This window comes from Sphaeramia orbicularis, chromosome 4 (assembly GCF_902148855.1).
Source record: "Sphaeramia orbicularis chromosome 4, fSphaOr1.1, whole genome shotgun sequence".
NCBI classification, from domain to species: Eukaryota; Metazoa; Chordata; class Actinopteri; order Kurtiformes; family Apogonidae; genus Sphaeramia; species Sphaeramia orbicularis.
The window spans coordinates 44,740,770-44,755,543 of record NC_043960.1 but is presented as its reverse complement, the minus strand read 5'-3'; the positions used below and the strand labels follow the sequence as shown (position 1 = coordinate 44,755,543).

Sequence of the window (14,774 nt, the reverse complement as noted above, 5' to 3'; positions counted from 1 at the left end):
AGACTTCAGACTGTTTTGGGCTCATTCATGCCACTTCTCACTTTGTTGCTATTGTTGGTACTGATTGTAGGTCATTTTTTCTCTTTTTCCACAGTTGCTTTCATTTTTGTGGTTGTGATGGAGTTACTACCTCTGAAAGTGATGGCTGGTTACACAGCATGGATTTTCCTGTATGGAATCATTTACTTTTTAATTATTCGCAGAAGACAAGTTCTTTGGAAAAGCAGAGTAGGTGAGTTACTTGTGGTGCAGGTTTTGTTTTGTTTTTTTTTTAAAAGATAGCAGTCTCTATTAGTGACAGCATGGATTCTTATGAAAAGAACCATTTAACTGGTTGCTCATTTCTGTTGCAGGAAATTCAAGAAGCTCTGAGCACCACAGAGGACAAAATCAAAAGGTGAGATCCACTGTGGTGGTATAACATTTTATATTGTCATGGTAACATAATCATAATAGACCATGCTTTATGGTAAATATGCCGCTTCATGTCTCTCTTTTTTTTTCTTTAATCTTTTTTAGATGCAGCTCGGGGCAGCTATCAGTGTCTCAGTAATCTTCACTCTTGGATCCGTGGCATTCTTTCTAGTTATTATCTGTCTATGAGTCGATTCCGTCTCATATTGTGTAGATACACACAGTAAAGGCACATAGCACCATATATATTCTAAACTGACTACCCTAAACTGGGAAGGCTGGGAACTGATGATTCAGTGTTTACACATAACATTTTCCTTTATTATTTTTTTCAGTTTTAGGAATGAATCTTACAGATGTATATGTTACATATTTTATTTGACGTCAAATCATTTACATCATAATCTATATCATTATACTGGAAGGCCTCAGAGCGTCTGTGTGTGTGTGTGTCAGCACAATTCTGAAAAATTAAGATGTTTTTACTTGACCAATTTGGTACCTACAGTTGGGGAATAGTCCCATCTCCACATGAAATGTCTTGGCAAGTTGATAGGACCAATATTTGGGAGATATTAAGCATTTTGGAATACAATAGCCTTATAATCATGTTGCGTTGCCCATGACGGTTGATGGGAAGTGCAGTACCACGCTGCATGACGGGAAATGAAGTTAAAAACAGGAACGACCCATTTACTAACTTCAGTCCCTGGATATTGGTATTAATATAGTTGCATATAATGTTGAATCTCTTTGTACCAGACACCACCAGTCATCACAAAGAATAGAACAGGAATATTTGTAATGGTACATGCTTTCAGTAACTGTGTGGAATGTATTTTTCTGTGTAAAAGCCTGTTCTGATTAACTGTTACTTTGTTGCTCTGATATGGAAGTTATTAAGTTAATAAGTAAAGTAAGTATTCAAAAACAGTTCATTATTGTTTGTGTTGTTGCTCTTTGGTGTCAAGTGTTGCAGTTCATTCACCAACCTAATATTTAGAGCTAAGATCCTGATGGGTTTGATCTTATACAACATCAAGAGTGTGAAAATAATAGATCCCAGTAAAAAAAAAAAAAAAAAAAAAAATATTTAGACTACATCTAGATTTTGAGCTACTACATTTTGTCATGTACAAGTGAAGTTCTCAAGTTGTTCAAAAACAACATAATAGAAAACATTGTGTGAAGCCTCACCCCATTAGCAAACATTTCCAAGCTGTGACGGCACAATAACTAAATTTAGCAGTTCCATGGAAAGGATAAGCACCTATAAACATGACTCAGACTCATGCTTCAGATGACTTACTGAAGCACTGATTCAGAATTGTTTAACTGCTTTATAAATCAAATCAAAGTTTATTTCTATAGCACTTTACAACATAACAAAGCCCAAAGTGCTTTACATCTAAAAGCATGATTAAATTACAAGATAAAAAAACTGGTTAATCAAGCACCATAAATATGCATAAAACAATAGGAGACAACACTGATAAGAGACCGCAGATTCAAACCGAATACTGTCTCAGTGCTAAAGGTTAAAAGCCAGTCTAAACAGGTTATAAATGATTGATCTCCAACTGTGGGATAAAGTTTTCACTTCCTTGTTCATTACTGACACAGTCATGTAAAGATTCTACAGCACAGTGCCATTGTTATCACTTTGACAGCTGAACCCAAAACAGTAATGCTTTTACTACCATTATAAAAGGTTATAGTACTGCCAAACTGCTCAGAGACAAAACAAAGTCAAAGAAATGGGACCAGTCTGATTTTTACCCTCATAAATTCTTTGCCTAAAGCACATAATCATGACACACAGTTTGAACAAATAATACACCCAGGTATCAAAATAACCTTTATTTAAAACTGTCTTGCAATTATAAGAGAAATGTAATATCAACAGGAGACACTTTAAAAAAAAACTTAAAACAAGCCAAACCTTGTTTGATACAGCATCGAATGATTTAAGAATGTTTCAGTACACTACAAAGTTTTATCTTTTCCAAATGAGACTTTAAGGCACGTTTTGTGACTTGCCGAGAAACATTAGGTCAAAAGATTTTTTTCTTTTAAACAAAGTCAAATCATCAACATGTTTAAATTTTTTTCCACCACTGCAAGAGTATTCCAATGTTTCTGTGAAAACTGGTGCATAAACAAATATCTTGTAACTATATATATATATATATATATATATATATATATATATAAATAAAAAAAGGACAATATATCACAAATATTCACATAGGCAGCAAACAAAAAATTTAACTAAATATTTTAAAAGTCAGTCCTCTAAATGCATTGGTAAAAAAAAAAAAAAAAAAAAAAAAATCTAACATTTTAGTGCAAAACCAAACTGTGTAAATATCAGACTTTAATAACGTGACACTCAGTAATCAGGACATATAAACAGACACAAACATGAACCATCAGTTGTATAGTAGATTTCACACAAGATATTAAATGAGAAAATAAAAAAAGGTCCACAGGAAAGTCTCCCAGTGATGAACACTGATCAGTTACTAAGAACCACTCTGAGATGGAAAGTCTCCATTAATGACATGAGAAATGTAGATAAAAAGCTGCTGAACAAACAGATTGATGCAAGGAAATAACACATCTTATCAAGGTAGTAAATATTATCGACTAAAGCTGCATCACAACATGCAGATTACTTACCTTGGAAGTGGAATGAAAAAAATAGAACAGAGTATCTTTACATATAGACTAATACTCCACTATTGCTCTGAATTTGAGGACTGTCATTCTGTATATTCTGAATTAGGCTTTTCCCCCAAATAAAGCAGTTTCAAATAGACATGTGCTAACATTTTTTCTCGTTTTGTCATGATTCTTAGGACATGTATACGTTGCATTGGTAATACACATCTAATTTGTGGGTTTAACCAGGGGTTGAGACAGATGGAAATGAAAGATTTCTAGTCAGAAGGAGAAAAACATCTACTTTTAAAACATTATGAAAGAGGATAGCAACAGATTTTTGATATGAGCATATATGAAAAAGATGATATTTTCACAAACACATTTAAAAGAATGAAAGAAGGAGGCTCAATTCACATGGTGGGGCATCTGTTAATTTGTTTTTGTTTGTTTTTTTTTTTTTGTTTTTTTTTAAATGGAGGGGTTGGTGCACAGAGGCATACAACCAGAATATTGGTGAAATTTCCACTAGCTTTGTGAACAATGTATCAGGATTTTTGTTGTTCTCAGAATAAGGGCAAAAAATGGGTTACTATTATGTAATCATACTCAGTTCCAACCTCACACAAAGGGAAATTAAAAGAAATTTCAGACTGTATCATTCTGTACAAGTGAAAAATAACCACACACAAAGTATATGTTCTTATTTCAAATGGGGGTCATAGTACTTACAGAACAAATAGTCTGATCCAAAGTGGTTTCCAGACCACTTTGGGGTCCTTCTTGGTTCATCAGCATCCTCTCTGCTCAACTTCCCTCTCAGATGTCACAGGCAAGATTAGATGGGAGATGCGGCTCCACAGTCCACCGTACTTATCGGTGTCCATCTTATTGAAGGCAGTTTCATTTCCCACCAGCCTCTCCTTCACATAGTCCTGCACCATCTCCTCCACCTCCTTTAAATTTTTTTGGCCTTCAACTTCATCCTGTGGGAGCAACACGGTAAATAACAAGAACACCTGTTTGTACGCAGCATTCTCATGGTCACAGTAACGGTAAAAAATGATGGTGGAGCCAGGAGGCAGCTCTTCGAAGCGATGAATGACGGCTACAGGTTTGTCTCCTTCGAAGGCTGCCCTGAGCTGGCTGTCGATGTCCAGCTTCACCTCATCGCTGTCCTGGTCGGCTTTGCTGGCTCCGTCAATGTGAAGGACAGAGGCGTTGAGGGCAGAAGAGAAGGCGGAGGCCAGGCCGTTAGCCAAGCAACGCAGCGTTCTCTGAGCCCCGAGGCCTGCCGTCAGGATCAGACTGACTGGTTCTGTGGGCTGGGCCGTCTCCAGGTGCCTCTGCAGGTGGATTTTGCTCCTCTTCCACAGGTCAGGACGCTGGCTGGGGAACTGAGCCTCTAGAAGAGACAGTCTGTCTATAAATATACCTGAGTTGGCAGACTGAAGTGGAGGCCCTGCACCAGCCCTAGTCCTCTGGAGCACAGGGATGTTCTTGTATGCCAGAAAAACACCACAACTGACAAGTACCAAGAGAATCAAATGACATAAATACCACAAGGACCCTGGAAGGAAAAGAACAGAATGAGAATATAGGAAAGTAATGACTGTAAGAAATGATGAGAGTAAAGAGTATGTTATAAATCTGACTGCAACGTACCCTTCAAAAAACTTCCTGAGGTTTGTGGTTTAACAGCGGTTTTCTTTTTTCCCTCTAAATGAGAACATCTTATTAAACCCAAGAAAAAAAATATTCCAACTATATTTCAAATTTTTCAAGATTATGTTAATTTAAGTTACAAACTTATATTTCAACATGAACATTTCATCAAACAGAACTACTTTGTAAATATTTAACTGAAAATTTAAACAAAAAACCCAAAAAACAAAAAAAAATGTTATTTTCATTATTGTTTCATCATTCAGCTCCATCTTGACAATACCTTTTTTTATGTCCGGGAGACTTGTTTTCGGTGGTAGAATATTGGACACACGTTGTCGGGTTGTTTTAGACACATCAGAGGCAGCATACGCCCTTGGGACATAGTGATTGCCTTTATGTGTATCTAAACAGGAGACAGAATTAGTTAATATATGAAACACTAAACTCAGCTCGGTTAATGTTATCAACTGAGATACATTTTTCTCAAGATATGAGATTTTTAAATCAACAAAATTTGGTAATTAAAAAAGGAATGTAGCCAAATGCAAAACCTGTCAAATAAACATTTTATATCTTAATACAATATGCTATTTCCAACACGTACACTGAGTGATAATGTCAACATTGCAAACAGTGCAATATTCTTCACTAAATTCAGTAAACTAAAAATGTCTACTATACCAGTGATCTTTTCCTCCATCTTCCTCTTGTATTCTGCCATACTGGTAAAATTTGGAGCAGGTGCATCATGACTTCTCTCTAAAGGTCTTACTTGAGTGGCAACTTTGGGGGGAGCTCCTGATTCTTTCTTTGATTGTTGAACTGTAAACACACAAGTCACATTAAGTCAATTGTAGGGAGATAAAATAACACAAGAAGACTCCACCTGCAAGAGACAAGCTGACATTTTAAGGCAACTGCTTCTGAACTGACAGCTGAATGTAAAATAAATAAATACCTTTTGAACAGACAGTTCTGTAAAATCATGTATTTAGGATTAATATTTTCAAAAGTTATAGAAAACACATATAAAATTGGTTGTAAGTCTAACTACTGCGTATTTGTGTTTGATGAGGAAGATAGGAGTGTTCTGGTACACTTCTTTATGGTGGGAGAATAATGTGAACATGCAGTAGGGTTGTTTGGGATACAGAGTAGACATCATAGAGATTACTGCAATACTAAGATACACTATATGGACAAAAGTATTGGGACATGTGGAATTCAGGTGTTTCTTTTCTAACGGAGGTCTGGGATACAAAGCAATAATGAGAAATGTCATAATATAGTTTTATATTTCGATAAATACCATTCCATTGTTTAGTTTTGTTTAAATTGTTGTCTTTGCTTCCAAAATGCCTCAGAGATGTTTTTTTCTTAAATTCTCTCACATTGATTTTTTTGTTTGTTTGTTTTTTTTTTAATTCAGGACTATGATTTTAAATGTTCTACCTCTAAATTTCTAAAATATTTTTCATGCTCTGACTGTAAAATGTTTGCAGCATGCTTGCTTAATATTCTGAGAACTATAAATGTCCACAATACCAGTGATCTTTTCCTCCATCTGAGTAGGATTTGGGGCATATGCTTCGTGTCTCCTCTCTGTTGGTCTAATCTGAGATGCAGAGTTTAGGGAAGGCATTGGTTTACCTGTAAACAAACAAGCCACATTAAGTGAACTGTATGTGTCTGAAATCACTCCCTATTTACTACAGTACACAATACTTATTTACTGTTCACCATCTGATTGCTGAGCATGAAAACTGAAGCACCACATAATAATTCACCTCAAATTATTCAACAACAGAAGGAACAAAAAAAAGCATCTATGGCGTATATGCTACTTCTGTTAACAATCCTACAATGCAATACACTACATTTTACAGCTATAATGATACATTAAATTAAAAGTGTCTAGAATCTCAATTCACTGCTCACTATTAGATAATTATTTGGTGTTTGTTATGTGTGGAGTTGTGAATATGTGATGGATTTTGGACACAGCTATGATTAATGTACAATAATTAGTGTCATAGAGAATTATTTTGCAGTGTTGTCATACCTCTCTGAGTTATCAAGTTGTCTGAAATGACAACATGACTGAATTTGCAGGGCTCACCAAGCACTACACGGGGGTGTAGATTCACATCACCAGCAATGCCTATTTTTATAAAGAAAAATGATTAATGTACCACCACATACACACAACATACAAACAATATTTGATGAGATACTGGTGAGACAGTTGTGAGAAATGATACAATAAGATTACATCCATATGACATTACAAACCAACTGCAACGGAAAATAAAGAAATTAATATATTTAAGATGGATAGTTCTCCACTTACTCCATTAAATATTAGCAAAGGTTAAAAATGACCTGCCAGGTCAAAACTCCTGGCACGTAATATGCATAAAAGTGGTTATTATTTGGTCTAACCCCTGTATATATCCACTTCAATATCCATTTTCTGCTCTTCAGTTTTCTGTTGACTTTTGCCTGATTCCTGGATGTCCATTTCATTTTCGTCACCAGCACCATTAAGATGCAGTCGGATCTTCTTGCTTGGGGACTCTGTTTAAAGAGACACAGTCCATCACTTACAGTGAAGCTGACTGGAGGATAAGCCTATTAAGAGACAAGACACGGAATCATCCCTACCTTCATCCTCAGACCCATTGACAGCTGGATCTGGGGCTTCATTGTCTAACACCTTCTTCCGTTTACTTTTCTTTATAGGATCCCTGGGAGTCGGTTCACGCACTGGGTAGCCATAATAGAGATTTTAAGAACACAAAAGTTAGCGTTAGGTTTTAAGAGAATTTGGCTCAAATTAAGCCATTACTCTAATACATGGTCTGTTCACAACTTACGTATGGTTGGATAATACAAGCTCCGGCTGCTAGCTAGCAATAACGTAGCGCTTACTCACTTTTCACGGATGACTGCCTTGTCGATCGTCTCAACTGGAATACTGCCTTATTTTGTGAATCCTTGGAGTCCATTTGTGCTTACAACCCAACACTACGATGCTAAAAACATGAGCTAAACACGACCAAACATCACGTTCAGACTTATAGCGGACTTCCTTGTATTTAACCTGAGGGGAAACATTTTGTGACAGGACGTCGTCAGGGTCCGGAAATGAGTTCTACCCTAATCTTAGTCTCCACTGAAACTCGGACACGGTTTAAGGTTCCGCAAGAATATTGTTGATAATATATCCATGATCCGAGCACGTAGCCAAATTGAAACTACAGGGAAACGTCAGCGTCATTGCCCGTATTTCGCAGGGATGTAATCAAAGACTTATTTGGTAAGAATCCCTCAGGGGTAATGGCGAAAACCGCTTTGATATGTGCACATATAATATTGAAGTGTTAGAGTAGGTGTTCGTATATATTCGCGTTACAGTCTGCATTAGCCGTGCTAACTGAAGACTGCACTGGGACGTCAACCCGCCGGTTAGCTTCGTTAGCTTAACATTCAGCTAGCTTAACCATATACTGTAGATTGTCCTAATAATTATTTCATTGTATGTGTTTAAAAAATTATGCCTTTAACCATCTAGTTACGTTACCAACCAACACATAGCTGTGGGCATATATTACTAGTTTTCTTTCGTATCTATTGCTAATAGGGTGGTAATAAATTAGCTACCACTAGCTAACTGCTGGTTATGTCAGCTATTAGCCATGTTTTTTTCTGAGTTAGTTCAGTTTTTTTTACTTACATTCGTTGAATGAGTTTTGCAATGTATCAGTCGTGCACGATGTTACATTTTTGTCAATTACCTTTTATTTAATTCGGCTACATTTGTTCTTTTACGTCATCACTGCTGACCTTAAATTGGCTTCAATTTTGTTTCTTTTACAGCATAAACCTGGACTTTGAACGTGACGAGACCAAACATAACTAAAGCCAATCAGTGCACTTAGGACTGAACTAACGTCCTTGTTTGTATGCAGATATGAAATATCCTTTTCACCATCTTGAGTGAATCACCCTCCTCCAAAGACATGGCAGATAAAGGCACAGATACCCACCCGCAGACGGCAGGTACTGAATTATCTATGACGGAGGATCGGTCTCTGATACTGGATTTACAAAACATTTACAGAACTTGTTGAACTCTACAAGTAATGCAATTATTTATCTAAAAGCAGGTGTCATTAAAGAAGAAATACAATCCATACCTTCGGAAAATAAACAGGAAGCACAAACTGCTACTGCAGAGCAGGAGTACTCTGAAGGTAAACTAATCAAGTCATCCTTTCAAAGGTTTTTTGATCAATGGATTTGTTTGTCTTACACACTAATCTGCTCTCTTGCCCCTTTATTAGATTCTACTTCACCACCTGCATCCACAGAGAAAGAGAATAATAACTACCAAGACAAAGATACACACTCATTTAATGTTCAAGGTTAGTATGTACTTCACGTCTATTATGTTTGTGTTTAGTTTACTTCAGTGCAGTCTTTTGGACATTCATACCCAGGAGGAGGCTTTTATAGTAAAAAGTGTAGAGGTCTTTATTCCACTTAGCATGAGTTATGTTATTTTTTCTTTGGATGACATTTGGAAGGACTCCTCTTAGAGATCAGAAGCTGCCCTGAGTTACTTGTGGAAAATTTTAGTCAATCTATTCAACCTTTAATATTTCATACATATTCGATAATACAGATGCTAATATGTAGACTTCTCAAGACTCCATCTCTCTCAGAGGATGCAATGTTGTATTTTAAGCTTTTACTAATACTCATCCAACACAATGAGTATGGCAGCATCAGTGTAAGTTCCTTATCTGTATCACACACACCAGTGTTTACGCCATCCTTGGCCAAGGGTTAAAAACTACACCTATATCTATAAAATAATAACATGGACACTGTGTATTCACTGAGGTATTGCCTTACACAAATGCTTCATACAGCTGTAGCTCATCTGACATCTGCTACTTATATTCTTATTTATTCACAATAAAAGCTGTAGACACTTTTACTGTGAGACTGAACTCAGACACATGAGACTGACTCTCAGAGTATTAGGGTTTCTGACAGACCTTTCCATATTTTTTTCTACAGTCAGTCCATAGCACGGCCGTCTTAATTACTCATACGTGTTATGAAAGATCGCAAACGCCAAAGAGGTAACAAGATGTAGTCTAACATGTCACTTAGCCATGCTACGGCATGAGTTTATGACTCCAGGGTCATCTAATCTTACACACTGAGCACTGCAACAGACAAAATATCATGTGGTGCGACCATTGTCCTTAGAAGTTAGAATCCTTTGTGCATCGAATATTTGTCTTGGGTTTTACACAGAGGTTACAGAGGAGTTGCATCTACCCCTACTTTCAGGCCTCTTCCCCTTTTTGTTCTACTGTTTTGTTTCAAAGTTTAACTTAAATGTATTAATGACTGTACTATCTGTGTTTATTCAGGACTCGTGACTGCGACTGAATTACGGTCGCATGCGCCTGAGAATTTCGGTAGTGCGACTGTTTTTGAGATTACGATCGCGCGGTGCGCCAATAAAAAAATGAGCGAAAATTAATACGTGCGCCTAGAATAATGGCTGCAGAAGTAACTCGTCAGCTGAAAATAAACAAGCTCCACGCCCCGCTGATTGAAGCGGAAAATCTAGTCCCCGCCCCTCGCGTGCGCAGGCGGCATAAACAAAGGGATCAAATAACTCCACCGATGTTTGAAACAATCTCCTGACTTCAGGCGTGGTGTAGACCACAGTGACTAAGGGGCACCAGGTCAAGGAGACTTGACTTCAGGCGTGGTGTAGACCACAGTGACTAGGTTACGTTTACACGGCAACACTCCGCAAAGATTTCTCCTTTGCGTTATAAAATCATTCCGCGTTAAGACGACGCCGCTATGATAACGATCTGCGTTAACATGAGTCCGCGAGGACGGCTGAATACACTGTAGTGGCCATGCCAGACCAGTAGCTGGCGATGTAGAGCTGTAGTGAAACAGTGGTGGTAAAACAGGCGCCTGCGCACAAACAATTTCCGGTTTAGACAGCCTTTAAATGAGGAGGAGAAGAAGAAGAAGAGGAGGAGGCGGACAACTATTTACAAACAACAATGGCGAGTGGTCGTACAAAGACGCAGGACTTCTTTGTCTGGACAGACGAGCTGAGCACAGTTAGCAACACGTATGTTGTTCTGAAACCGGCCATTGTTGTTGTGGTTGTTCCTTCTTTTTCTGCAGCTTTATTGTGTCATAGAGGCTGGCAAACCACCTTGGAGGCGCATTACCGCCACCAACTGGCCCGGAGTGGGTTAACTGGCGGTTCTTGGCTGCGCGCGCATGCGGTGACGCCATATTTTACCCCGGAACGCTCCAACTCGCGTTAACACGGAGCTGGAATGCGGAGCGTATCGATAACGTTCCACCCTGGACCCTGGTATCAAAAGTTTCCGAATTCAGGCACTCTAGGCACCGTTTCCATGTTAACAGAAGGCTAATCCGCGATGAAATCTTCCCGGAGTCGACTGAAGCCGACGCCGTGTAAACGGCCCCTAAGGGCCTTTAGGCCATGAAATAAAAAAGTTGGTTGTTGCAAATAATGGTGTGATTCGTCTTTTTTCTCCAAGAACCAACTAAAGTATATACCACACATTGACAATTGTTTTGCACCTGTGTCAATGTAAGCTTTTTCTTTCATACTCTATTCAAATACTTTATTCTAGGTTGTTAACATTGCTTAAATACATATAGGAATATTACTTGGTATGGCCAAGAGTTTTGCTTGTTCTCCAAATTTTTTATATAATAGTAGTGCGCCTAGATTTTAGCCTGTGCTCCTAACTTTTTAGGGTTAGGAGCACAGTGCTCCTAGGTCAAAAAGTTAATTTTGAGCCCTGTTATTGGGGGTTACATTCTGTGCTGTACTCCAAGTATCCTACATGTTTGACAGTTTTTTTTTGTAAAGCGTTACCGACAGATATCTACGCAAACCCCAAGTCCAATCCATCTTATGTATGTGCTATTCTTACATCATAACCTCTCATTCAGTTCTCTCATTACTAATAACTTGAGGCAGACTTTTTAGTTTGGCCACCTTTAGTTGATTTAATTAGTGACTTAATGCTTAAACCTTTGGCCACTAAAGTGTAATCGCTTCATCCTTGAATCCAAGTGAATGTTTGCAGCATAGTTGAAGCCACATTGTCAAGCTGATTCTGAGATATTGCATTTTAAACATAATGCTGATAAGGAAACATTCTATTGAGATGCATAGTTGAAGCTATTCACTCAAAAGATTTAAAAAGGCACCACTCAATTTTGAACTTAAAATAATATAAGACAAGATTTTTATGACCAATTCTTCAATACTCTCACAGTGAGTAAAGAAAGTGTTCAGATTTTCAACACCAGAAGTTGGTTTTTGGGTGGAATCTTGAGTCAAAAAACAATGACCGTGGTGTGTTTTTAAATCCTTTGAGTGTAGATGAAGGTGAATGAGTAGATGGTGTAATCACCATACCATACCAGATGTGATCTAGTATTTAAGTGACACTTTATTTGTCTTTGTGCTTTTAGGCAGCAGTTCAGCTGAGGATGTGTCAGTGCCTTCTACTGAAGGATCCTGTGACATTTCAGAGGAACTCAGTGTCTTGAATGCACAGGAAAACAACACTTCTCCTGAAGAACAGGATAATGGGGATAAAAACGGAGAGACACTACATGAGTCAGCAGTGACAACTAACAAACATTCGGATGAGGGTCCTTTATCAGGTGTTACAAATAATCTGAGTTTTCACAATCGAGAGCATCACTTGTCGAATTGATGTGCATGTTTTTACCATTTTACTGCAGTAAGGAAATAATGAATATATGTTATTGATGGTTATTTTAGATAAAGATGGAAGTGGGGATAAAGAAACAACAGAAATGGCCTGTTCATCACTCATGGGTGACCAAACAGATGGACTATCCTCTGTAGAAAATGAAGAATCCCCTGAGATGGAAGACACTGGAGAGGCTATGTCTAAAGGTAGAAGGTTGAGTTTTCCAAAAAGAATTACCTACTGTGGCAGTGTTGCATTTTGGAGTCAGTGCTGTGTCTTTTTTTCCATTAATGTTTAGTTTGTTGTGTTTTCTCTACTTGATCAGATGATGAAGAAGAAGAACTTGAGAAAGATGAAACACCTGAGAAACAAAAGGATTCAAACAACAGCACAACAACAACACTCAGAAAGCAAGTCATTGAAGAGGTTGGTCCTATTACTCAGGAAGAGACAAAACCTATTGTTCCAGAGGTTGCTAAAAATCTTGAAGGTAATTTTTATATATATATATATATATATATATATATATTTTGTTTATTCTTTCTGATTCATGAAGACATTTAACTATCTTAAAATGACATGTGCATCCGTCTCCGCAGGACATAGAAGATATTGGATCCCAGTTGTTATAGTCATCCTTGTTGCCATTCTGGTGCAACAGCTCCTGCTACATGAGTCACCACCTCAGAAAAAGGATGTCCGACAAATAGATGTGTTCCTCAGGGAAATGACAAAAGTAAAGACTCAGTTCCCCAACCAGCGTGTTGAGCTGTGGAATAGAAGCAAGATCCACCTGCAAAGGCACTTCCAGATTGCTCATCCCACAGAGCCTGTCAGTCTGATCCTGACCGCCGGCCTCAAAGCTGAGAGGACATTACGGTGCTTAGCGAAGGGCCTGGCCTCCGCCTTCTCCACTGCTCTTAACGCCTCTGTTCTCCACATTGATGGGGTCAGCAAAGCCAGTCAGGACAGTGACCAGGTCAAGCTGGACATTGATAGTCAGTTGCAGGGAGCTTTTGAAGGAGACAAACCTGTGGCTGTCATTCACCGCTTTGAGGAGCTACCTCCCGGCTCCACTCTGATTTTCTACCGTTATTGTGACCATGAAAACGCTGCCTATAAGAAAACATTTTTGATCTTCACAATACTGCTCGGAGAAGAGGAGATCCCTGCCAAGGTTCGGTTGAGTGCAGTGGAGGAAATGGTGGATGATCACCTTCAGAAGAAGTTTCTTTCTCATGGCCACCCCACTGCCTTTGACAAGATGGATATTGACAAGTATGGTGGACTGTGGAGCCGCATTTCCCACCTCATCCTGCCAGTGGCAGCAGAGGAAGGGATTGAACAGAAAGGCTGTTAGGGGATGGAACTCATTACTCCTGTTTAGTTTCTGACAAACCACCACTGTCACATATATATGAGATCTCTCACTTCAGGCCTCATCATGCTGGAGGTTTTATGGATCTACCAAACTAATTATGCAGCTCACTGCAGGTGATGGCATCAAGGATAAGTACAACATACAATTCAGGCAGTTATGAACTTTGTAAAAAGATCTGGATATTCACCATGAGAACATCTGTCAAAAGCGCTGTGGCACTTTATTGTTTTAGTCTTTGATGAGACGGTTTTTCCAAGTGGAAAAACATTTAATTTGGGTTTTAAGTGGATTGTATAATGTGTGTAGATTTTTTTAATGTAAAATATTACAAATATTAAAAATCATTTAAATTAAAATGTGTTTTTTCTCCTAGAGTTGCAATTAATAGTAGTTGATTTGGGATCAGAATTATTCTGTTAATAGATCATATTTCTGCAGATTTTTAACCTTCATGGCACCACGTGCCTTAAGTCAACTTCTCATGTTGATTTATTTCATAAACACGTAGCTACATTTCACTACTGGATGAAGATTGAATAAAGTACAAGAAATGTGCCTTAAGTCCAATTAAACATTTTTATTCCAATACTTGTGGTGTTTTTTATTTGAGTGAACACATTTGCGGCCAGAGGGCAGTACATCCACACACATCACCTCCTGTCGCCTGAGTCGTGCAACTACTGGTAGTTTTATTTCAGGAAGGGTTTAAATAGTCGTTGACTGAATGTTAGAGTGAACTAACAGACTGGGGCTGTCATTTGAATTCAGTACATCTGTACATGGGGTGTATTTACGGTGCTGATCAGGTTTAAGTCTGAGGAGCGGCTGAA

At 38.2% G+C, this 14,774-nt stretch overlaps 2 protein-coding genes across 13 annotated transcripts; one reads left to right on the top strand and one right to left on the bottom strand.

Annotated features, from left to right (window-relative positions):
- Nucleotides 1-2,631: 2,631 nt before the first annotated feature.
- On the bottom strand, nt 2,632-7,906 carry LOC115418386 (torsin-1A-interacting protein 2-like). Of its 3 annotated transcripts, none has more exons than XM_030132835.1 (9): nt 7,682-7,904; nt 7,411-7,512; nt 7,189-7,323; nt 6,809-6,913; nt 6,292-6,396; nt 5,428-5,568; nt 5,027-5,149; nt 4,744-4,797; nt 2,632-4,648 (listed from the first exon to the last, which is right to left on the bottom strand). In XM_030132835.1, exons 1-9 carry the CDS (start codon nt 7,752-7,754, stop codon nt 3,870-3,872), a joined length of 1,617 nt encoding a protein of 538 aa, XP_029988695.1. In that variant the 5' UTR covers nt 7,755-7,904; the 3' UTR covers nt 2,632-3,869. The 3 variants fall into 3 exon arrangements, with proteins under 3 accessions (XP_029988695.1, XP_029988696.1, XP_029988697.1); XM_030132836.1 differs by having other exon boundaries at nt 6,809-6,907; XM_030132837.1 differs by lacking the exon at nt 5,428-5,568 and having other exon boundaries at nt 7,682-7,906.
- A 21-nt stretch (nt 7,907-7,927) lies between these two features.
- On the top strand, nt 7,928-14,532 carry LOC115418389 (torsin-1A-interacting protein 2-like). Of its 10 annotated transcripts, none has more exons than XM_030132841.1 (8): nt 7,928-8,065; nt 8,626-8,808; nt 8,913-9,002; nt 9,090-9,173; nt 12,316-12,510; nt 12,632-12,769; nt 12,889-13,053; nt 13,163-14,532. In XM_030132841.1, the coding sequence occupies exons 2-8, from the start codon at nt 8,769-8,771 to the stop codon at nt 13,921-13,923; spliced, it is 1,473 nt and encodes a 490-aa protein (XP_029988701.1). In that variant the 5' UTR covers nt 7,928-8,065; nt 8,626-8,768; the 3' UTR covers nt 13,924-14,532. The 10 variants fall into 10 exon arrangements, with proteins under 10 accessions (XP_029988701.1, XP_029988704.1, XP_029988703.1 ...); XM_030132844.1 differs by having other exon boundaries at nt 7,937-8,065; nt 8,718-8,808; nt 8,916-9,002; nt 9,093-9,173; XM_030132843.1 differs by having other exon boundaries at nt 7,937-8,065; nt 8,718-8,808; nt 8,916-9,002.
- The last annotated feature ends 242 nt before the right edge of the window (nt 14,533-14,774 follow it).